Below are 23,177 nucleotides of genomic sequence, written 5' to 3' on the forward strand. Positions count from 1 at the left end.
GATCTTGCTGAAGTGGAACATCTTGTTAGACTTTATCCTGCAAACGTCAGCTTAAATTTTTTGTCCTGTAAGTTGTTGGGGATACAAGCTGAAAATAGCATGGTGAGGGCAAAGGGGCATCTGGGACCTTGATGGCCTCAACCAATGAGATTTCAGGATTGAGAAAGAAACAGGAGTGATGGAGAAGGAGTTGGGTGAAATAGAGTCAAATCAGATAGAGAGAAGGAAAGAAAGATTGGATTAAGGGGGAAAGAGGAAAAGAGACGGAAAGGAAAAGTATGAACAAAAACAAAATGTAAAATTTGGCATTTTTAAAATCTCTAGCAGTTGACTACCTGCAAGAATGAGATTGGACCATTTAAATTGTTCCCTTTCTGGCCCAGAGAGGTTGCTAAGCATTGCATTAACAATTGGCACATTGCTAAAGAGGTACTTATTCTCTTTATTACCAACCCTAGCTTTCTGCGGCGAGTTTAATGAGCAATTAATGTGCAAATTCAGCAAGTTCTTGAAAATAACAAGGAGGTTAAAGGTCATTTGCGCAAAGCAAACAGACGTGCAGTGTCAATTGACCAGCAAGATTTGCAACCCGTGGCATATCCCTTAATCACTTGAACTTGCTGACCGATTTGCACATTAATAACTGTGTGCATTGTTAACACGCCATTATTTTTCCAGCAAGATCTGACCCGACACTTTAGGGCTAGTTACTTGTATATCTCTTTTTCATATTGCAGCTTAATCACCTTTAAATTGCAGTAATGTTACCCTACTATGGATATGATTAATTGTGATGCGTTGATGGCGTTGAAGATCCAGCTACTGGGGCTGTGGATAGGATGTGCATTCACACACAATTTTCGAAAAAGCCATTTTCTGATCTTGACCTGGGCATCCCAGGGAAGGGCAGTAGAATGGAGGTGGTATGGGGAAGAGTACTTTACATTATGTGATCATTGATGACTGCTTACTGTGCTGCCAGTTTCACATTGAAATCTGCTGTGCTTTGTGTTCTATATGTCAGCAATGTAGTGCTTGTGATAACAATGTTATTACACTCGTGAGCTGCAAAGTGAGGTTGAACAGATGGATGTAGTAGGACCATTCTGTCCCAGTTATACTGCAGTATAACTCGAGAGGGTGAAGTGACTGATCCAACAGTGTATTACATTCTGCTAAGAGACTCTCGAGAAGGCAGTCTTGGCACTTAAGGGCAACCACAATCAGTGTGGAATGAACTTTGCGAGTTCCCAATTTTAATGTAGCCAGATACTGAGCCTTTGGATACCTGAGTTCAGTGCAACACAGAGCCAGTAGCTTGATTCAGTGCTAGTCTGCTCGAAAGCAGTTAATGATAGTTGCAACGTAACAGGACCATTGTAAGGAGCAGAATATTGTTGAGCCATCCTACAATAAAATCTGCTCATTGGGATCCTCCTCTCAAACTGTAAAAGTTTCAATGGACCGAATCTGTCGAGTGCCCTGTAATGTGTTAGTGAACTGGCTGTTCTTTTAGAAAGAACGAGCTTATATTTATATGACAGTGTTTGTGACCTTAGGACATCCCAAAACTCTTTACAGCCAATGCAGCACTTTTGAAGTGTAGTCACTGTTGTAATGTACAAAATGCAGCAGCCAATTTACGCACAGCAAGCTCCCACAAACCGCAATGTGATAAGGACCAGATAATCTGTTTCAGTGATCTTGGCTGTGGAAGGAATATTGGCCTGAGCACCAGGGGTAACTCCCCTGCTCTTCTTCAAAATAATGCTGCAGGATTTTTTACACTCACCCAGGAAGGTCTGCAGGGCCTCGGTTTAACATCTCATCCAATAGATGGCACCTCTAACAGTACAGCACTTCCTCAGTACTGAAGTGCTGTCTGAGATTTTGTGCCAAAATCTCTGGAGTGGGACTTGAACCCACGACCTGCTGCCTCTGAGGTGAAAGTGCCACCACCTACAAGGTCTTAACATTCCCTGCAGGCAATACTGAACATCTGAAGTTGCATTACTAATGGAAAAGTGATCAGATTATTCCTGTAATTTGTATGACAATCTAAAAGAATTAGAGGGCAGAGAGATTACAGTCTGAAATTGTTGAATTCAGTGAGTCTGGAGGGCCTAATCAAAAGACGAGGTGCTGTTCATTGAGCTTACAGGTCAGCATGAGTGAAAGGTGGAGAATTAAAATGACAGGCAGCCAGAGGTTCGGGGTCATGCTTGCAGACTGAATGGGGGTGTTGCACAAAGTGGTCACCTAATTGGATGTAATCTTTAAGGCAAAAGAACCAGATGTGGAGAAATTATTTTTTCGCTCAGCGAGTTGTTATAATCTGGAATGCACTGCCAGACAGGGTAATGGAAGCAGATTCAGTAGTGACTTTCAAGGAATTTGAATAAATACTTTAAAAAATAAAACTTTCCAGGGCTGTGGGGAAAGAGCAGGGGAGTGAATCTAATTAGACAGCTCTTTCAAAGAGCCAGCACAGGCATGATGGGCTGAATGGCCTTCTCTGTGCTGTTAGATTCTATGAAATCAAGCTATGATGCTTTTTCTTTTGTCTACTAACCGCCTAACCAAGTGCACCATTGGCAGTGATGAAGGCAGAGGCCATCTACATGCTTCCTTGATTACTGATGCATGAATTTGACGGGCAGGAAAAGACCTGCAAAGTAAAGCCATTAATGCTGCCCTAAAATAGTGGTGAGGATGGTGTATGGCATTGGGACCAACATAACATGGAAGGTGGTTGAGAAGGCAATATGATAAATATATACTCAATAGTTGAATAAAAAGTCTTCCCACACCTACTAATATTGTTGAATGCAATGAAGATTGAAGTTCAAATCAGTCACTATGCATTCCCGGTTTATGCATGAGGCTTTTCTTTCAGAGGAGTAAGAAGAGAGGTTTTGTTGAAGTGTGCAACTCTCCTTTTTTTTTTACTTCTCTGGGCTCGGAGAAAGTTACCAATTATGGTGCCCAGTAAGAGATTGCAGCATTTGTTGGGGATGCCCAAGGAAATTAATAGTGGGTGATGCTATGGTCTACACATTGGATTGGATTAATGAGAAGTGATTGCTGAGCTTCTCCAGACTGGTGCAATGATTTTCAGTTCGTTCTCTAATGCTTAACTCTGCCTCCTTTCTAAGAGGGGATGGTTTCCCGTCCACTGAATGACATTACTGAGACTGCAATATTTGAAGTACAGGTGTTGTTATATATTTAGGATAATTGTAGAAAGTTTAAAAATAGTAGAAACATAAAAAAAAAGTCTCCAGATGCCAAAAATGTACCAAAGCAGTTAGGCATTTAGAAACTGAGGAAGAAATGGAGCTCCCGAAGAAGGGTCACTGACCCGAAACGTTAACTCTGCTTCTCGTTCCACAGATGCTGCCAGACCTGCTGAGTGAATCCAGCATTTCTTGTTTTTGTTTCAGATTTCCAGCATCCGCAGTATTTTGCTTTTATTAAGAAATGGAGCTGTTAGCTTTACATATTCCATTACACTTATTTCTGTTGTTGTATCTCATGTTTTTAATGTTTTGTGTGGAATTGTAGAGTAATATGCTTAATTAAAAGAAGTGTGTTTTATTCTACTAAATAATTGGTAAACAATGTACTTGCTGCTTGTTATCTGTCTGATCTAACTGTAAGAAATAGTTTATTGATTTGTATCCCTTTCAGTTGTTGGGTTTAGATGGTGAATTGAAATTTGAGATCTAGATCTTGATAAACTCTTAACAATTTCCTTTTGTTGCAGATGTTTGAAGCTGAGTTGAGCCAAAACACTGGCAAGGTTGAGCAGGTGAAAGAGAAGTTGGCGCTGTTGTTAGAGGAGAACACAAATGCTCCTGAAGCTGGGAAATGGAGGCAGACGTTGGATTATATAAGTAATATGTCATTCTATTTATTGGACAACCACATAGAAGTAGTTATTTTTAATGTCAGTTATTTAATGTGTTTGTTAAATACGTAAAATATCATCCATTCTCTTTTAGTTAAACCGCTGCAATTATTTTGCTCACATTTGCATGATATGGTGGATTAAAACACTGTCCTTTCACCTTTGGAACCAATGTGGGACATTGTAACATAAGATCAGGATCTGGCCATTCAGCCCCTCGAGCCTGTTTCTCCATTCAGTCCAATTATGGCTAATATGCACCTCAACTTCATTTACCCACCTTCGATCCATATCCCCTAATACCGTTACCCAACAAAGATATAGGATCCCAGTCTTGAAAATTTACATTGATCCCCAAATTTTTGAGCATTTTGGAGGAGAGAGTTTGAGATTTCCACTACCCTTTGTGAAAAAATCCTTCTTGATTTCGCTCCTAAATGGCCTAACTCGAATTTTAGGATCCAGACCACTGCATTTTCCACAATACATCATCAGTTGTCAGTCTATCTTGGAGGCCAGAAAGATGGCTGGTTCAGAAAATGGGGCAGTTCTGAGCTTGAGCTTGGGTGGATGGACTCTCACTTAGTTTAAGGCCTATTGTATACCTGTTTATTTTTTCATGCATACTTTGGATGCACAGAACTGGAAAATGCTCATTTCTCAAAGCTTACATTTCAAAGTTCTTAAATATTTAAATTGAGCTAAAATATACATTAATCACTTTGTGGTGAGGACTTATTTCTATAATACATGAAAGAAAGACTAAAAGACTTGCACAAAAGCAGAATACTACAGATTTTGGAAAACTGTAAAAAAAAAACAGAAAATGCTAGAAATACTCTGTAGGTCAGGCAGTATCTGTGGAGAAACAGAGTCAGAACAGATGAAAGAGTTTCGACCTGAAACATTGGGGGGAATTTTATGCTGTTCCCCCATGGCGGTTAAGGAGCCGAGGAGAGCATAAAATCGGATGGGATTGTGGTGAGGGTTCCCACCACCATCTTCCTCTGCCAAAAGTTAGTCCAGGGCGGGAAAGCCTGTGAACAGCCTTCCCGCCCGCTGCCAATTGAGGCCCTTAACTGGGCAATTAAACCTCAATTAAGGGCCTTTTCCCCCAGCAGCCGCTATTAGCCGTGCGGTGGGCGGCCCTGTTGCCGCACGAGAAGCATGGCACGAAAAGCCGTGCAGGTTGCTTCTTGGCTCCGGGGTGGAGGGGTTGTCCCTGATTAAAAGGTACACAGTGCCTGAACGTGGGGCCCAGCATTGGATGGTGGTGGGGGGTGGGGCCCGCTGAGAGCCACCGCCCTGTCCTTGCTGCCAACCTCCCTCCTACATGACCCTGGAGACCCCTCCCACCCTGAACTATCTGAGGCCTGGGTCCAGCAACGCTCCTCAGCCTCCGGTAGGTGCTTCATCAGCAACAGCTGCCGCCTCTGGCCTGGCGCTGCAGCTGCTGGCCTCTGGCTGGCAGCTCTCCAAGGGCGGGACTTCTGGTGACGGGGTCCTTGATCCCGTCAAGGAAGACCTGCTGCTGTCCACTTAAGTGCCTGATTGGCACGAGATTTGGCGAGCTTTCTGTAGAAGAGGCGATGTGGGGATCTCGGCGTCGCTTTTTCTGGATGTCGAGGTCCCTGCCACCAGAATCACACCCCGGCCCTTAGCTCTGTTTCCATCTCCACAGATGAAGCCAGACCTGCTGAATATTTCTAGCATTTTCTGTTTTTATATATTCAAAGACTTGCATTTACATAATGCCTTTCGCAACCTCGGGACGTGCCAACGTGCTTAGAGCCAATTAACAATTGTGGCCTTATTTTAAGAATTAACCCAGTAACAGGAGAAAATAGTGAGAGTCATCTGCTTACTATTTAATTTACTCGAGTCAGCAGTTAACTCAATACATGATAAAGGAAGCCCGAACTGGAGCTGAGGCAAAAACAAACTCTTTGGAAAGTGCTAACTCTTTGGAAAGTTCTGACTCTTCGTGTTCGATGCACAAACAAACCTGTGTGTCCTTAATTTAAATGCAGCCATTTTATTGTAACCTCTTCATTAATTCCTCTTTTAATCTTTTTAAGATAAACCCAATGCTAAATAGTTTCCTTGTCTCCTCAGTCAAAATGACAAGCTGTCTACGCAGACTGTCTCAGTGAAACACCAGTGCTCAACAAATGTGTAACTGTTGTTGCAAAACGAATAAAGCCATTGACACCAGGACTGAGGCAAGAAAATGGACAAAAGAAAAATGGGAATTGTAGGAAAGTCTAATGCAGCAGAGATGCTCATTGTTATGAAAAGGGTATTTTCTGTGCTGCATTGTGAAAGAATTGGTATTGATATTGAATGACTGATATACCCTCCATGTCATTCTCTTTTAGTCTCTCAAAGCATTTTTTTTTTTGTATTAATTTTTTTGAAATCTATTCCCCAAGTGGGTCTCCATTTACTTCACGTTATTCAGAGAGTTTGCACAATGGGTGTTTAACTCAAACTGTCACCTACTTTAAAGCTAGCTGCTGCAAAAGCAATGGTGGAAGCTGGAAACTCTCCCTATTGTTTCTTCTATCCCCTCCCCCATTACACATATCCCCATGCTCCCCCTCTCGCATTAACCCCCCCTTCTCCAGCTCCCACTTCCCCTTTACCTTCATCCCAGCTTCCCCTCCCCCTCTTCGCCAGCTCCCGGTCCTGCTTTCCCCCTCTTCGCCAGCTCCCGGTCCTGCTTTCCCCCTCTTCGCCAGCTCCCGGTCCTGCTTTCCCCCTCTTCGCCAGCTCCCGGTCCTGCTTTCCCCCTCTTAGCCAGCTCCCAGTCATACTTTCCCCCTCTTCGCCAGCTCCCGGTCCTACTTTTCCCCTCTTCAGCTCCCGGTCCTGCTTTCCCCCTCATCACCAGTTCCCGGTACTGCTTTCCCCTTCTTCGTCAGTTCCCGGTCCTGCTTTCCCCCTCGTCACCAGTTCCCGCTCCTGCTTTCCCCCTCGTCGCCAGTTCCCGCTCCTGCTTTCCCCCTCGTCACCAGTTCCCGGTCCTGCTTTCCCCTTCTTCGTCAGTTCCCGCTCCTGCTTTCCCCCTCGTCACCAGTTCCCGGTCCTGCTTTCCCCCTCGTCACCAGTTCCCGCTCCTGCTTTCCCCCTCGTCACCAGTTCCCGGTCCTGCTTTCCCCCTCGTCACCAGTTCCCGCTCCTGCTTTCCCCCTCGTCACCAGTTCCCGCTCCTGCTTTCCCCCTCGTCACCAGTTCCCGGTCCTGCTTTCCCCCTCGTCACCAGTTCCCGCTCCTGCTTTCCCCCTCGTCAACAGTTCCCGCTCCTGCTTTCCCCCTCGTCAACAGTTCCCGGTCCTGCTTTCCCCCTCGTCACCAGTTCCCGCTCCTGCTTTCCCCCTCGTAACCAGTTCCCGCTCCTGCTTTCCCCCTCGTCACCAGTTCCCGCTGCTGCTTTCCCCCTCGTCACCAGTTCCCGCTGCTGCTTTCCCCCTCGTCGCCAGTTCCCGGTCCTGCTTTCCCCCTCGTCACCAGTTCCCGCTCCTGCTTTCCCCCTCGTCACCAGTTCCCGCTCCTGCTTTCCCCCTCGTCACCAGTTCCCGCTCCTGCTTTCCCCCTCGTCACCAGTTCCCCCTGCTCATTTTAAAATTTTTCCTTTCTTTAATCAGGAATAGAACATAGAACAGTACAGCACAGTACAGGCCCTTCGGCCCACGATGTTGTGCCAAACCTTTAACCTACTCTAAGATCACACTACCTACATACCCTTTGTACTACTATCATCCATGTACCTATCCAAGAGTCGCTTAAATTTCCCTAATGTATCTGCTTCTATTACCACCGCTGTCAGCGCATTCCACGCACCCACCACTCTCTGTGTAAAGAACCTACCTCTGACATCCCCCCCGAAACCTTCCTCCAATCACCTTAAAATTATGCCCCCTGGTGATAGCCCTTTCCACCCTGGGAAAAAGTCTCTGGCTATCCACTCTATCTATGCCTCTCATCATCTTGTACCCCCCCTATCAACCTTTCTTCGTAAGACATGCTCTCTAATCCAGGCAGCATCCTGGTAAATCTCCTCTGCACCATCTCTAAAGCTTCCACATCCTTCCTATAATGAGGCGACCAGAACTGAACACAATATTCCAAGTGTGGTCGAACCAGGGCCTTATAGAGCTGCAGCAAAACCTCGCGGCTCTTAAACTCAATCCCCCTGTTAATGAATGCCAACACACCATACGCCTTCTTAACAACCCTATCAACTTGGGTGGCAACTTTGAGGGATCGATGGACATAGACCCCAAGATCCCTCTGTTCCTCCACGCTACCAAGAATCCTGTCTTTAAGCCTGTATTCTGCATTCAAATTCGACCTTCCAAAATGAATCACTTGACACTTTTCCAGGTTGAACTCCATCTGCCACTTCTCAGCCCAGCTCTGCATCCTGTCAATGTCCCGTGCAACCTACAGCAGCCTTCCACACTATCCACAACTCCAGCAACCTTCGTGTCATCGGCAAACTTGCTAAACCAGCCTTCCACTTCCTCATCCAAGTCATTTATAAAAATCACAAAGAGCAGAGGTCCCAGAACAGATCCCTGCGGAACACCACTGGTCACCGAGCTCCAGGCTGAATACTTTCCATCTACTACCACCCTCTGTCTTCTATGGGCCAACCAATTCTGTATCCAGACAGCCAACTTTCCCTGTATCCCAAGCCCCCTTACTTTCTGAATGAGCCTACCATGGGGAACCTTATCAAACGCCTTGCTAAAATCCATATACACCACATCCACTGCTCTTCCTTCATCTTCAAAGAATTCAATAAGGCTTGTGAGGCATGACCTGCCCCTCACAAAGCCGTGCTGACTGTCTCTAATCAAACTATGCTTTTCCAAATAAGCATAAATCCTCTCTCTCAGAATCCTCTCCAATAATTTGCCCACTACTGATGTAAGACTGACTTGTCTGTAATTCCCAGGGTTATCCCTATTCCCTTTCTTGAACAAGGGAATAACATTTGCCACCCTCCAATCATCTGGTACTACTCCAGTGGACAGTGAGGACGCAAAGATCATCACCAAAGGCGCGGCAATCTCTTCCCTCGCTTTCCGTAATAACCTCGGGTGTATCCCGTCTGGCCCCGGGGACTTATCTGTCCTCATGTCTTTCAAAATTTCCAGCACATCCTCCCTCTTAACATCAACTTGTTCGAGCATATCAGCCTGTTTCACGCTGTCCTCACAAATGACCAGGTCCTTCTCACTAGTGAATACTGAAGCAAAGTATTCATTTAGAACCTCCCCTACCTCCTCCGATTCCAGGTACAAGTTCCCTCCACTATCCCTGATCGGTCCTACCCTCTCATTCCACTCTCCCCTTCTGAAAGAGCTCTAATGTCACTTTTTGTTTCCAGACATTATTCTTGAAATTTGCTTATTTATCAGATCTACATTGACAGCAATCCATAAGTTTGACAAAAAATGTACTATGAAGCATTCAGCAGGAATACTATGCCCTTCAGTTTTTATGACCTTCATCTGGTTAGACTGAGCAGTCAGAACCTCAAAACCCACGCTTACCTTCCCTTCACTCTTCGAAGTGGTCCCTTAAAGTGTTGTCAGCTCTTTAGACTGATGGGGTTACACATGTCGGTCATGCTCCCTCCATGCATGGTGTGATGAAATCGTTGATTGAGTCAACTCCTTTTCAAAATGGTGGACAAGAAGACCACATTTATGGATTAAGTCCTTTGCTGCACAAGTCACCTCTGCAGTTGCATTGCAACACAAATCCAAGTTTAAACGTGCTTAGTACTTCAGCTAAGAAACGCTAATACACATTGCTTGATTTTGGTGTAAGTATTTATAGATGCAGTAAGCTCAAACTGTAACCAGCAGCTTCAGGGACTTTGAAAGCTTTGGTTTCTCTCTAATCCAGATGCTGAAACTTATAAATTGACATGGTTTGAAACTGTTCTGTGGAGCGGGATTCCATTTTCTGCTGTGAATCAGTTGTGTGCTAAACTGAAAGTGAGCTTGACGCAATACAGGAGAATCTCTGAAACCAGTGCAGCTTTCTCCCTACATGTTACCTCTTAATAAACTATTGTGGTGAGGTTGGCTGGGATATGGGATCTTTTTCTAATTTGTGGTCAGCACCTGACATCGGGAGTTAGACCAATGTACAGCTCGGGACTGGGAGCCACTGACTGTTACTTGAGTACTGCTGGCCATTTCTATACTAATGCTCCTGTTGGAGAGAATTCTTACATGAAAACATGCAGGAGCCTGCTCCACCATTCAATAAGACGTGCCTGATCTGATTGTGGCCTCAACTCCACTCTCCTGTCGATCCTCTCAGTATCCACCCTGTCAAGCTCCCTCAGAATCGTGTGTGTTTCAATAAGATCACCTCTCATTCTTCTAAACTCCAATAAGTGTAGGCCCAACCTGCTTAACCTTTCCTCATAAGACAACCCCTTCATCCCAGGAATCAATCTAATGAACCTTCTCTGAACTGCCTCCAATGCAAGAATATCCCTCCTTAGATAAAATGACAAAAACTATACACAGTACTCTAGGTGTGGTCTCACCAATGCCCTGTACAGTTGTAGCAAGACTACCCTACTTTTATACTCCTCCCCGCTCTTCCAGTAACTGCCAACATTCCATTTGCCTTCCTAATTCATGTCCAAGGATACCTAGATTGCTCTGTACTGCAGCATTCTGCAGTCTCCTTCCATTTAAATAATATTCTGCTTTTCTATTCCTGTCAAAGTGGACAGCCTCACATTTTCCCACATTATACACTATCTGGCAATTTTTTGCCCACTCAGTTAACCTATCTATATCTCTTTGCAGACTCTTTATATTCTCCTCACAACTTGCTATCCTACTTATCTTTGTATTGTCAGCAAATTTGGCTACAATATTAGAACATTAGAACATTACAGCGCAGTACAGGCCCTTCGGCCCACGATGTTGTGCCAAACCTTTAACCTACTCTAAGATCACACTACCTACATACCCTTTGTACTACTATCATCCATGTACCTATCCAAGAGTTGCTTAAATTTCCCTAATGTATCTGCTTCTATTACCACCGCTGTCAGCGCATTCCACGCACCCACCACTCTCTGTGTAAAGAACCTACCTCTGACATCCCCCCCGAAACCTTCCTCCAATCACCTTAAAATTATGCCCCCTGGTGATAGCCCTTTCCACCCTGGGAAAAAGTCTCTGGCTATCCACTCTATCTATGCCTCTCATCATCTTGTACCCCCCCTATCAACCTTTCTTCGTAAGACATGCTCTCTAATCCAGGCAGCATCCTGGTAAATCTCCTCTGCACCATCTCTAAAGCTTCCACATCCTTCCTATAATGAGGCGACCAGAACTGAACACAATATTCCAAGTGTGGTCGAACCAGGGCCTTATAGAGCTGCAGCAAAACCTCGCGGCTCTTAAACTCAATCCCCCTGTTAATGAATGCCAACACACCATACGCCTTCTTAACAACCCTATCAACTTGGGTGGCAACTTTGAGGGATCGATGGACATAGACCCCAAGATCCCTCTGTTCCTCCACGCTACCAAGAATCCTGTCTTTAAGCCTGTATTCTGCATTCAAATTCGACCTTCCAAAATGAATCACTTGACACTTTTCCAGGTTGAACTCCATCTGCCACTTCTCAGCCCAGCTCTGCATCCTGTCAATGTCCCGTGCAACCTACAGCAGCCTTCCACACTATCCACAACTCCAGCAACCTTCGTGTCATCGGCAAACTTGCTAAACCAGCCTTCCACTTCCTCATCCAAGTCATTTATAAAAATCACAAAGAGCAGAGGTCCCAGAACAGATCCCTGCGGAACACCACTGGTCACCGAGCTCCAGGCTGAATACTTTCCATCTACTACCACCCTCTGTCTTCTATGGGCCAACCAATTCTGTATCCAGACAGCCAACTTTCCCTGTATCCCAAGCCCCCTTACTTTCTGAATGAGCCTACCATGGGGAACCTTATCAAACGCCTTGCTAAAATCCATATACACCACATCCACTGCTCTTCCTTCATCTTCAAAGAATTCAATAAGGCTTGTGAGGCATGACCTGCCCCTCACAAAGCCGTGCTGACTGTCTCTAATCAAACTATGCTTTTCCAAATAAGCATAAATCCTCTCTCTCAGAATCCTCTCCAATAATTTGCCCACTACTGATGTAAGACTGACTTGTCTGTAATTCCCAGGGTTATCCCTATTCCCTTTCTTGAACAAGGGAATAACATTTGCCACCCTCCAATCATCTGGTACTACTCCAGTGGACAGTGAGGACGCAAAGATCATCACCAAAGGCGCGGCAATCTCTTCCCTCGCTTTCCGTAATAACCTCGGGTGTATCCCGTCTGGCCCCGGGGACTTATCTGTCCTCATGTCTTTCAAAATTTCCAGCACATCCTCCCTCTTAACATCAACTTGTTCGAGCATATCAGCCTGTTTCACGCTGTCCTCACAAATGACCAGGTCCTTCTCACTAGTGAATACTGAAGCAAAGTATTCATTTAGAACCTCCCCTACCTCCTCCGATTCCAGGTACAAGTTCCCTCCACTATCCCTGATCGGTCCTACCCTCTCATTCCACTCTCCCCTTCTGAAAGAGCTCTAATGTCACTTTTTGTTTCCAGACATTATTCTTGAAATTTGCTTATTTATCAGATCTACATTGACAGCAATCCATAAGTTTGACAAAAAATGTACTATGAAGCATTCAGCAGGAATACTATGCCCTTCAGTTTTTATGACCTTCATCTGGTTAGACTGAGCAGTCAGAACCTCAAAACCCACGCTTACCTTCCCTTCACTCTTCGAAGTGGTCCCTTAAAGTGTTGTCAGCTCTTTAGACTGATGGGGTTACACATGTCGGTCATGCTCCCTCCATGCATGGTGTGATGAAATCGTTGATTGAGTCAACTCCTTTTCAAAATGGTGGACAAGAAGACCACATTTATGGATTAAGTCCTTTGCTGCACAAGTCACCTCTGCAGTTGCATTGCAACACAAATCCAAGTTTAAACGTGCTTAGTACTTCAGCTAAGAAACGCTAATACACATTGCTTGATTTTGGTGTAAGTATTTATAGATGCAGTAAGCTCAAACTGTAACCAGCAGCTTCAGGGACTTTGAAAGCTTTGGTTTCTCTCTAATCCAGATGCTGAAACTTATAAATTGACATGGTTTGAAACTGTTCTGTGGAGCGGGATTCCATTTTCTGCTGTGAATCAGTTGTGTGCTAAACTGAAAGTGAGCTTGACGCAATACAGGAGAATCTCTGAAACCAGTGCAGCTTTCTCCCTACATGTTACCTCTTAATAAACTATTGTGGTGAGGTTGGCTGGGATATGGGATCTTTTTCTAATTTGTGGTCAGCACCTGACATCGGGAGTTAGACCAATGTACAGCTCGGGACTGGGAGCCACTGACTGTTACTTGAGTACTGCTGGCCATTTCTATACTAATGCTCCTGTTGGAGAGAATTCTTACATGAAAACATGCAGGAGCCTGCTCCACCATTCAATAAGACGTGCCTGATCTGATTGTGGCCTCAACTCCACTCTCCTGTCGATCCTCTCAGTATCCACCCTGTCAAGCTCCCTCAGAATCGTGTGTGTTTCAATAAGATCACCTCTCATTCTTCTAAACTCCAATAAGTGTAGGCCCAACCTGCTTAACCTTTCCTCATAAGACAACCCCTTCATCCCAGGAATCAATCTAATGAACCTTCTCTGAACTGCCTCCAATGCAAGAATATCCCTCCTTAGATAAAATGACAAAAACTATACACAGTACTCTAGGTGTGGTCTCACCAATGCCCTGTACAGTTGTAGCAAGACTACCCTACTTTTATACTCCTCCCCGCTCTTCCAGTAACTGCCAACATTCCATTTGCCTTCCTAATTCATGTCCAAGGATACCTAGATTGCTCTGTACTGCAGCATTCTGCAGTCTCCTTCCATTTAAATAATATTCTGCTTTTCTATTCCTGTCAAAGTGGACAGCCTCACATTTTCCCACATTATACACTATCTGGCAATTTTTTGCCCACTCAGTTAACCTATCTATATCTCTTTGCAGACTCTTTATATTCTCCTCACAACTTGCTATCCTACTTATCTTTGTATTGTCAGCAAATTTGGCTACAATATTAGAACATTAGAACATTACAGCGCAGTACAGGCCCTTCGGCCCTCGATGTTGCGCCGACCTGTGAAACCATCTGACCTACACTATTCCATTTTCATCCATATGTCTATCCAATGACCACTTAAATGCCCTTAAAGTTGGCGAGTCTACTACTGTTGCAGGCAGGGCGTTCCACGCCCCTACTACTCTCTGAGTAAAGAAACTACCTCTGACATCTGTCCTATATCTATCACCCCTCAACTTAAAGCTATGTCCCCTCGTGTTTGCCATCATCATCCGAGGAAAAAGACTCTCACTATCCACCCTATCTAACCCTCTGATTATCTTATATGTCTCTATTAAGTCACCTCTCCTCCTCCTCCTCTCCAACGAAAACAACCTCAAGTCCCTCAGCCTTTCCTCGTAAGACCTTCCCTCCATACCAGGCAACATCCTAGTAAATCTCCTCTGCACCCTTTCCATAGCTTCCACATCCTTCCTATAATGCGGTGACCAGAACTGCACGCAATACTCCAGGTGCGGCCGCACCAGAGTTTTGTACAGTCGGTCCCTTCAGTCAACTCTCTAATATAGATCATAAATAGTTGAGGCCCCAGCTCTGATCCCTGTGGCACTCTACTAGTTACAGTTTGCCAACCTGAAAATGCCTCATTTATCCCGACTCTCTGTTTCCCCTGTGTGCTCCATCCCACACTCTGCACTCACTGTCTGCATGCGTTCTGTGCCACTCATTGCTCACTCTGTGCGCTCACTCTCTGCACCTACTCTATCTCTCTCTCTGCTCACTCAGCACTCACTCTCTGTGTGCTCTATCCTGCTCTCTGCTTCTCTATCCTACTCTCTGTTCACCCTCTGTGTTCTCTGCTCACTATCTGCCTGCTCTAACCCACTGTCTGTCACTCATCGCATGTGCTTGCCCGCTTGCTCTTTCCTCCCCTTGCTTGTTTTCGTTCTGTGTGTGCACTTGGTTTCTACAAGTAGTTTCCTCCATCTAGACCAGTGACCCATTAAACATGAACTGTGTCACATGCTGAAGATGTTTCTGCTTTGTTGTGTAAACATTTGGTTGGCAAAGAAATGTTTTTAAAAACATGCATTTTCAATATTATGTTTAGATTCAAAATGGCAACAAGTCAGCCAGTCGGTAGTAGAACGGCAGCAGAAGTTGGAGGAGTCGTCCAGTTTCCTCATTCAGTTTGAAACAGCAGAAGTGCAGCTTAGCCAGTGGCTTGTTGAAAAGGAACTAATGATGAACGTGCTTGGACCACTCTCTATTGATCCACATATGTTGAATAATCAAAAACAACAAGTTCAGGTAAGGAGTAACATTGTCCGCTAGTGTTGTTGACTGTTATTAAGTGGTGATAGGTTTTGGGTGAGCATTTCTCTTGAAATCGAAGAGATTGAGGAGATTTCCTTTTTATGCAACAAGTTATGATCTGGACTGCACTGCCTGAAAGGGTGGTGGAAGCAGATTCAATCTTCAAAAGAGAATTGGAAAAATCCCTCAAAGGGGAACATTTACAGGGCTGCAGCGAAAGAGCAGGGAGTTGGAGTAATTTACAATCTATATTAATGACTTGGATGCAGGGATAGAAGGTACTATAGCCGACTTTGCAGATGACACTAAAATAGATGTGACAGTAAATTGCAATAAAGAAATAAGAAATCTGCAAATGGATATGGATAGATTAGATAAATGGGCCACAATTTGGCAGATGGATTTTAACGTGGATAAGTGTGAGTTTATCTATTTTGGTCAGAAGAATAGAAAGGCAAATTATTATCTAAATGGAGAGAAACTTCAGAGTGTTTTGGTGCAGAGGGATCTAGGTGTCCTCGTGCATGAATCGCAGAAAACCAGTATGCAGGTACAGCAGGTAATAAGGAAGGCAAATGGAATTTTGGCATTTATTTGCTAAAGGATTAGAGTATAAAAGTAGAGAAATGTTGCTGCCATTGTACAAGGCATTAGTGAGACCACACCTGGAGTATTGTGTAAAGTTTTGGTCCCCTTACTTGAGAAAGGATGTAGTTGCATTAGAGGCAGTTCAGAGGACGTTCACTAGATTGATTCCAGAGATGGAGGGCTTGGCTTATGAAGAGAAATTGAGCAGTTTAGGCTTTTACTCTCTAGAGTTTAGAAGAATGAGAGGAGATCTAATTGAGGTATATAAGATGATTAAGGGGATTGACATAGTAGACGTAGAGAGGATGTTTCCTCTGGTGGGGTAATCTAGAACAAGAGGTCATAGTTTTAAGATAAGAGGTAGCAGATTTAAAACAGAGATGAGGAGAAATTACTTCTCTCAAAGGGTCGTGAGTTTGTGGAATTCACTACCCTAGTGTGCGGTGGATGCCAGGGCATTGGGTAAATTTAAGGAGGAGACAGACAGATTTTTAATTAGAAATGGGGAGTTGAGGCTGAGATGAGATCAGCCATGATCGTATTGAATGGCGGAGCAGCCGCGAGAGGCTGAATTGCCTACTCCTGCTCCTAGTTCTTATGATAGCTCTTTCAAAGAGCCAGCACAGGCATGTGGGTCGAATGGCCTCATCTTGTGCTGTAAGATTCTAACTTGCCAGCCAGTGAGGTAATATCACTTGTTTAAAAGTTTTTTTTTAACCTGATCGCAGCAGCAGCGATGAGATAAAAATAGAGCAAAGTGCCTTCTTACCCATTCAACAGCTTTAGCAAATTTATATATACCCAAACATTTTTTTTACTCCACGTACTATGAGCAGGAGGACTGTGACAACTGTCTCAATTGGCTGTTGGGTGAAATGATGTAAATTCTCTACACGGACGAGGGGCCCTCCCAAAGCAGAGACATTCCTTGTGTTTATTATGATGTCAACAGGAATTGCTCATTGCACCCGGTGAGCAAGAGAAATCCCATGTTCTCATGTGTTGCCCCATTATCTGCGATGATACACCAGTATTTGCGTGTGCCTTTTTAATATCTGAATTTCAGTTGTGGTTTAGAGTCACAAAATTTTACAGCTCACGAGGTGGGTGTTGAGCCATCATGCATGGGTTGCTCTCTGAAAGAGCTCTCAACTTCATTCCATTCCTCTACCCTTTCTCCTTATCGTTATAAATTCTCCTTCAAATCTTTGTCCACTTTCCTTTTAAAAATCCATTAAGAATTCCATTTCCATCATTTTTTCTGGTAGAACATCCTATATTCTTATAACCTTCTACGTATGAAAAATAAAATTCTCCTAACCTTTCTGTCTCTCAACGTTCTAGCTACTGCTACACCAACCAGTTGATATAGATTTTCCCTATTTATCTTATGAAAAACCCTCATGATTTTTCACACATCTGTCAGATCTCTTACCCTTCTTTATTCCAATGAAGAGCCTCATGTTTCTCTCCTCTTAACTTGAAAAACTGTGTTCAGGACCAAAGGGTTAATGTTGGAGACAGTGAGAGTGACCCCTCCCACTGTAGTGTTGAGGATGTAACAGTCACATGGTAATGGGCTTTGGAAGAAGAGAGTAGCAACACGAAGGATGCCAGCTGGAGAGGCCCTGAGAGTATAAATAGAGATATGTAAATAAGAGTTATTAGTTGACCTTATCTAGATTCAAGATTTTATCGATAACGCTTTAGCTACACTACTACTACAACAACAACACACAATATGGTGGTACCAGTTAAAACAACCAGAAACTACTGAGAACACCTTACTTCACCAAGAGACTAGCTGATCTCATTGGAGGATTCTAAAGAACTCCAGAGCTGCACCATAGCCGAAGAAGATGCTGACAGTCAGTGAGTCAGCTGTGCAGGCATTCAGACTGTACCACAGAAGCGTGGTGGTCTGTAACGAACCGTCCACGTCCAGTGATCGGGTTCTGAGTCACAGTGCCAGGCAACGATCCAGGATCGGGTGAGAGAATTTTAAAAAGGGACATTGTTGGATAATGGTACACTGGGTTGGAAAAGCGGGGAGAGAGGTCGATCTCGAGCAAAAGGTCGACTTGGAAGTTGGGCAGAGTCGGCAGCCATTTCTTGACCAAATTGCAGAGAGAAAGTGCGAGAACCCCCAGAAAGCATGGGAAACCCTCCAGAAAGAGCGCAAACACCTCCATTAAAGCCAAAACGATTTAAAAAGAAAGGGGAGCACCCTAAAAAGCTTAACAATGCCTAGGAAAACAAAATGGATTCGAAACTTGGAATGCCTGATAGCTTCCACAATCAGGAAGGACCCAATCAAGTACAAAATTGGTCCTTATGGAGAACAAGATTCCTACGATTTAAAATTGTTTCCCAGCTGCATTCTAAATCAGGAACAGAACAATTAAGTACCCTCTTATACTCTATGGGTACAATTGCGGATGATGTGATTGTGAGGCAAGGGATAAATGAGGCTTCTGATAAATTTGAGGATGAGCTACAAGCCTTTGACAAATATTTCAATTTGCGCAGTAGCAATATTCTGGAAAGAGCAAAATTTAACAATGAATCCAGAAGATAGGTGAATCCGTAGATTCTTTTATAGATGATCTGTACATTCTGGCTGAGGGATGTGACTATGGAGAATTGAAGGCGGAACTGATAAGGGACCAAGTAGTTGTTGGTATAGCTGATGAGTCTTTATCAGATCTCTTACAGTCAAAAGAGGACCTACACTTGAGAAGGCAATTCAGATTGTATGTCAGGCGTAAGTCTGAAGATAAAACTGAGCCATTCCACAGGCTGAAGAGAAGCCTTGGATTAGAAGAAATCCAATGACTGTACAATTCTTGAAGCCAAAGATGGAGAGGCAATCTATAAAGAATACACACAGGTGAGAAGGTGCAAGACACCGGGAAACTCTGCCAGTGCTGTGGAGCCAGGAAGACCCACAGACAAGAACAATGTCCTGCTAGTAAAGTGGAATGTTTTAACTGTAAAAAGACTGGGCATTATGGGAAAATATGCCAGAGCAAGACCACTTTTTTCAAAATCGCAAAGCAAAAGACCTTCACGGAAAGAGCGGTGAATGAAGTACATCAACCTCAGCAGAAAAGGAACCAGGAGATTTCCTAGGAGAAATTAATGACCCAAATCAAGAATTTTGGATGGTGAACATTTATGTAAACGTAACGAATTTCAAATTGGACACAAGTACTAGTGTCTCAGTTCTGTCAGACCAGGAGCCATGATTGATGAGACGTTGCCTACAACTGGCAGACACACAGTTGCATGGTCCAGGCGGGACCCAACTGAAAGTGAAGTGTAAGCTTCAAGCAACTCTCCAATATAGAGGGAAACACTATATGTCCTGCAAAACCAAGAATTTTCCCTCCTAAGCAGAAAAGTGTGCTTAGACCTGCATCTGATCGAGAAGATTGCTGAAGTCAAACAGCCACAGGTAAACAGTCACTTTCAAACAGACTATCTGAAACTTTTCAAGGTCTTGAAAGACTCAGGACAGAGTATAGAATCACATTTAAAGAAGATGCCAGACCGGTGTGTATCTTTACACCCAGAAAGATACCTCACCCATTGATGAACCAAGTTCATGATTAGTTGGAAGACATGACCAGGATGGGAGTCACTTCTCTTGTTACAACACCAATGGAGTGTTGGTTATGGTTCCAGTCCCAAAATAAAATGGTATTCTTCGTATCTGTGTGCATTTAATGCAGCTTAACAAAGCAGTGGTGTGTGAAATTCACCCATTGTCCACAATGGATGACAGCTTGGCAAAATTGTCTGAGTATCATGTTTACCAAACTCAACGCCAATAGTAGGTTTTGGATGAGACCTCAAGATTACTAACCGCATTTATAACACTTTTCGGGAGGTTTTGTTTCAATCGGTTACCGTTTGAGATAAATTTTGCACCAAAGATCTTCCAAAGGTCTATGTCTAACATCACAGAGGGCTCAAAAGAGTTATTTGTAACATGGATGACATGCTGATACATGGGCAGTCAGTAGAGGAACATGACCAAAAAATTTGAGCAGTTCCACAATGACTTCAAGAAGCAGGGATAACACTGAACAAGAAGTGTGAATTCTCCAAGACATCAGTCCGTTTCCTGGGACACGTAGAAAGCAGTAAAGGTATAATGGCATACCCACAGAAGACATGAGCCATTACAGAATTCCCTACTCCTCCTCGAGTTCAGCAGCTCCAAAGATTCCTTGGAATGGTGACTCAGTTAGCCAAATCTCTACCTCATGTAGCACAGGTAACAGAACCGTTAAGAAAATTTCTCAAAAATTGGAGTTCACACCAAGAACAAGCATTCCAGAAGATTAAATAAATTCTCATATCACTGGACATCTTGGCACACTATAACCCTACACTACCAACAACGATAGCTGTAGATGCCTCCTCCTCGGGGTTACAGGCAGTCCTTTTCCAGGAGCAATTTTACCGACCCCTCGAAGCTGCAGATCGCGGCGCAGGGGCTGGTAAAATTCAGCGGGGAGAGGCCCACCTCGACCAGAGGGCATCGAGAAGGGCCTGCTGCATACTACCGGCGGCGGGGGGTCCTCGGTGCAGCCCCCCACCCCCCACCGTCTGGCAGTGGGCCCTTCATCTCCATATGCAGATTGCCAATAAATATATTCAAAATAACTTATCGTACGGAGTAGCGAGGCAAGACCCTCATGGGGAGAGGCAAGTAATAAAAATTTCAGGGCGGGAGGGGTGGAGGAGCGGGGGTAATCAATTTTTATTGGATGTGGCGATGGTGGGAAAGGGATGAAGGGCAAAAGATTGAAGGTTGTTGGGGGGGGAAGTTTGGGTATTTAAAAAATATATTGATGGTCAGTTCTGGCAATGAAATGACCATGGAGGGTGGGGGGTGTTGGGGAAGGGCATCCATTACTTATATTTATATTTAATAAAAGTCAATTATGTTTTGCCTTTCAAAATTAAAATTAATTATAAGGGCTTAAAACCCTTTATAAATGACACCGCGCCTATGTGGTGGCGCCGGACACATTGTCAGGGACACAGCGGCCGCCCTCACTGTTTAAATGAACCCCCGTGGGGGCTCCTCGGTGGCCGCTGAATACGGGCACACCGCTGAGTTTAAAGGGCACTGCCACAGAGCGTAGCACCCGAATTAACTCAGCCCACGGTATGCAGTAATTGAAAAAGAAGGACTTGCCGTCTCATGGGCATGTGAGAAATTTTCTGATTATATTGTCGGATTGAGAGTCATTGTCGAGGCAGACCATAAACCTTTTGTATCTTTGTTGAATGAAAAAGATACTGCAAAAATGCCTCCAAGAATCCAAAGATTTAATTTAGGATTGATATACGTACGAGACCGTATTTTAAAAAAAAAATCCAAGGAAAGATGCAAATATCCGCTGATGCGCTATCAAGAAGACGGTAGACCATCCGACACAACAAGATGTGAATTTTGTGGATGAGAAAGAGTCATATTCACAGTATACTGCCTAATAATGGCTGGCAAGTATACAGAAACTGCAAGAAATTCGTCACACCCAAAAAAGCGATGAAGAATGTATCCGTATAAGGCAGTGTTCCACACAAGGGTGTCCACAAGAACGTCCAAGTGGGAAGATGATGAAAACTTTCTATGAATACAGAAATTACTTCACAATCATCGACGATTTGCTAATTTATGATGACAGACGAGTCATTCCCAGTTCACTTAGATTGGATATCTTAGAACATCTACATCAAGGCCACATGGGAATAATGAAGTGCAGAGCAAGGGCCCAATCATCAGTGTGGTGGCTAGAAATATCCAAAAATATTGAAAATCTGATCCAGAACTGCCAGATCTGTGAAATACAAAGATCAGAACAGCATGAACCTCTGTTAACTGCTCAATTTCCGATTGAATCTTGGCAACGTCTAGGTATGGATTTATTCATGTTCAACACAAAGTTCTACATAATCATCATTGATTACTTCTCAAGGTGGATAGAAATGGGAAGGTTATATTCAACAACAACAGAAACAGTTATAGAAGTTCCACAAGACATCTTTGTGACACATGGTATCCCTGATGAAGTACTGTCAGACAACGGACCACAGTTTGTAAATGAATATTTCACACAGTTTGTGACAGGAATGGGATTTCAACATCTCACAAGTTCACCACGTTATCCACAGTCGAATGGTGAAGCGAAAAGAGGTGTAAGAACCATAAAGTCCTTATTGAAGAAGAATGAAGACCTTTCAACCTCACTTCTAATTTATCGATCTACACTGTTAATGTGTGGACTGTCACCTCGGAGTTACTGATGGGTGGGAAGATCAGAATGCCACTTCCTGTGTTGCCTAAAAAATTGCTTCCAGGATTGCATGTCCGGCACTGCGAGAGAGTAAGAGACCGGGTAAACTCTTATTGAAGGCAACAAACTGGAAGTTACAACAAACGATTTCATGCCAGAGACTTACCAAAACTGAATGAAGGCCAAAGAGAATGGATACGTGACCTAGAAAGAGAAGGTACTGTAATCCGCAGAAATGAAAGCTACCAGAGATTGTATGTGGTGCACGTAACAGAAGGGAACATACGTAGAAATAGGAGGACTATTATTCCTATTCCCCAGAAGCAACAATCAATCATTCATTATGAAGACCCAGATGAAGAAAGCCAAAAACAGAATGCGGGAATCCTTAGTAGAAATCAGCAAAGTCGGTGATCCAGACTTACAAGGAAGACTACTAATCATCCCACTCAGACTTGAACGAGATCGGGGAGAGTTGTGAAACCTCCCAACAGACTAAATCTGTGAAGTCAGAGACATTGGGGGTAGGGGAGAGAAAGGGTAATAGATAAAGTCAAGAATATATATATGTTTAAGAAAATGTATGGATAAAGACTTGGGGCAAATGTAGTATAAGGATCTGAAAGTGTTAATGTTGGAGACATTGAGAGCAACCCATCCTACTGTAGTGATGATAATGTAACAGTCACATGGTAATGGGCCTTGGAAGAAGAGAGTAGCAGCATGAAAGATGCTAACTTGAGAGGCTTGAGGAGAATGTAAATAGAGATATGTAAATAATAAGTTATTAGTTGACCTTATCTACACTCAGAGACTTTATGCCCTAGCTACACTACAACTACAGCAACACCACAACACATTCA

At 43.8% G+C, this 23,177-nt stretch overlaps 1 protein-coding gene across 10 annotated transcripts in view; it reads left to right on the forward strand.

The window, feature by feature from the left end:
• The window catches only part of dst (dystonin), a 666,855-nt gene that overhangs the window by 441,029 nt on the left and 202,649 nt on the right, over window positions 1-23,177 (forward strand). For all 10 annotated transcript variants that reach the window (XM_068020163.1, XM_068020162.1, XM_068020167.1 and 7 more), the window contains 2 exons: window positions 3,767-3,896; window positions 15,207-15,406. In XM_068020163.1, coding sequence (XP_067876264.1) covers window positions 3,767-3,896; window positions 15,207-15,406 — 330 coding nt within the window. The remainder of the gene's footprint in view (window positions 1-3,766; window positions 3,897-15,206; window positions 15,407-23,177) is intronic.

Source organism: Heterodontus francisci, chromosome 3, assembly GCF_036365525.1.
Source record: "Heterodontus francisci isolate sHetFra1 chromosome 3, sHetFra1.hap1, whole genome shotgun sequence".
In the NCBI taxonomy this organism is placed as follows: Eukaryota; Metazoa; Chordata; class Chondrichthyes; order Heterodontiformes; family Heterodontidae; genus Heterodontus; species Heterodontus francisci.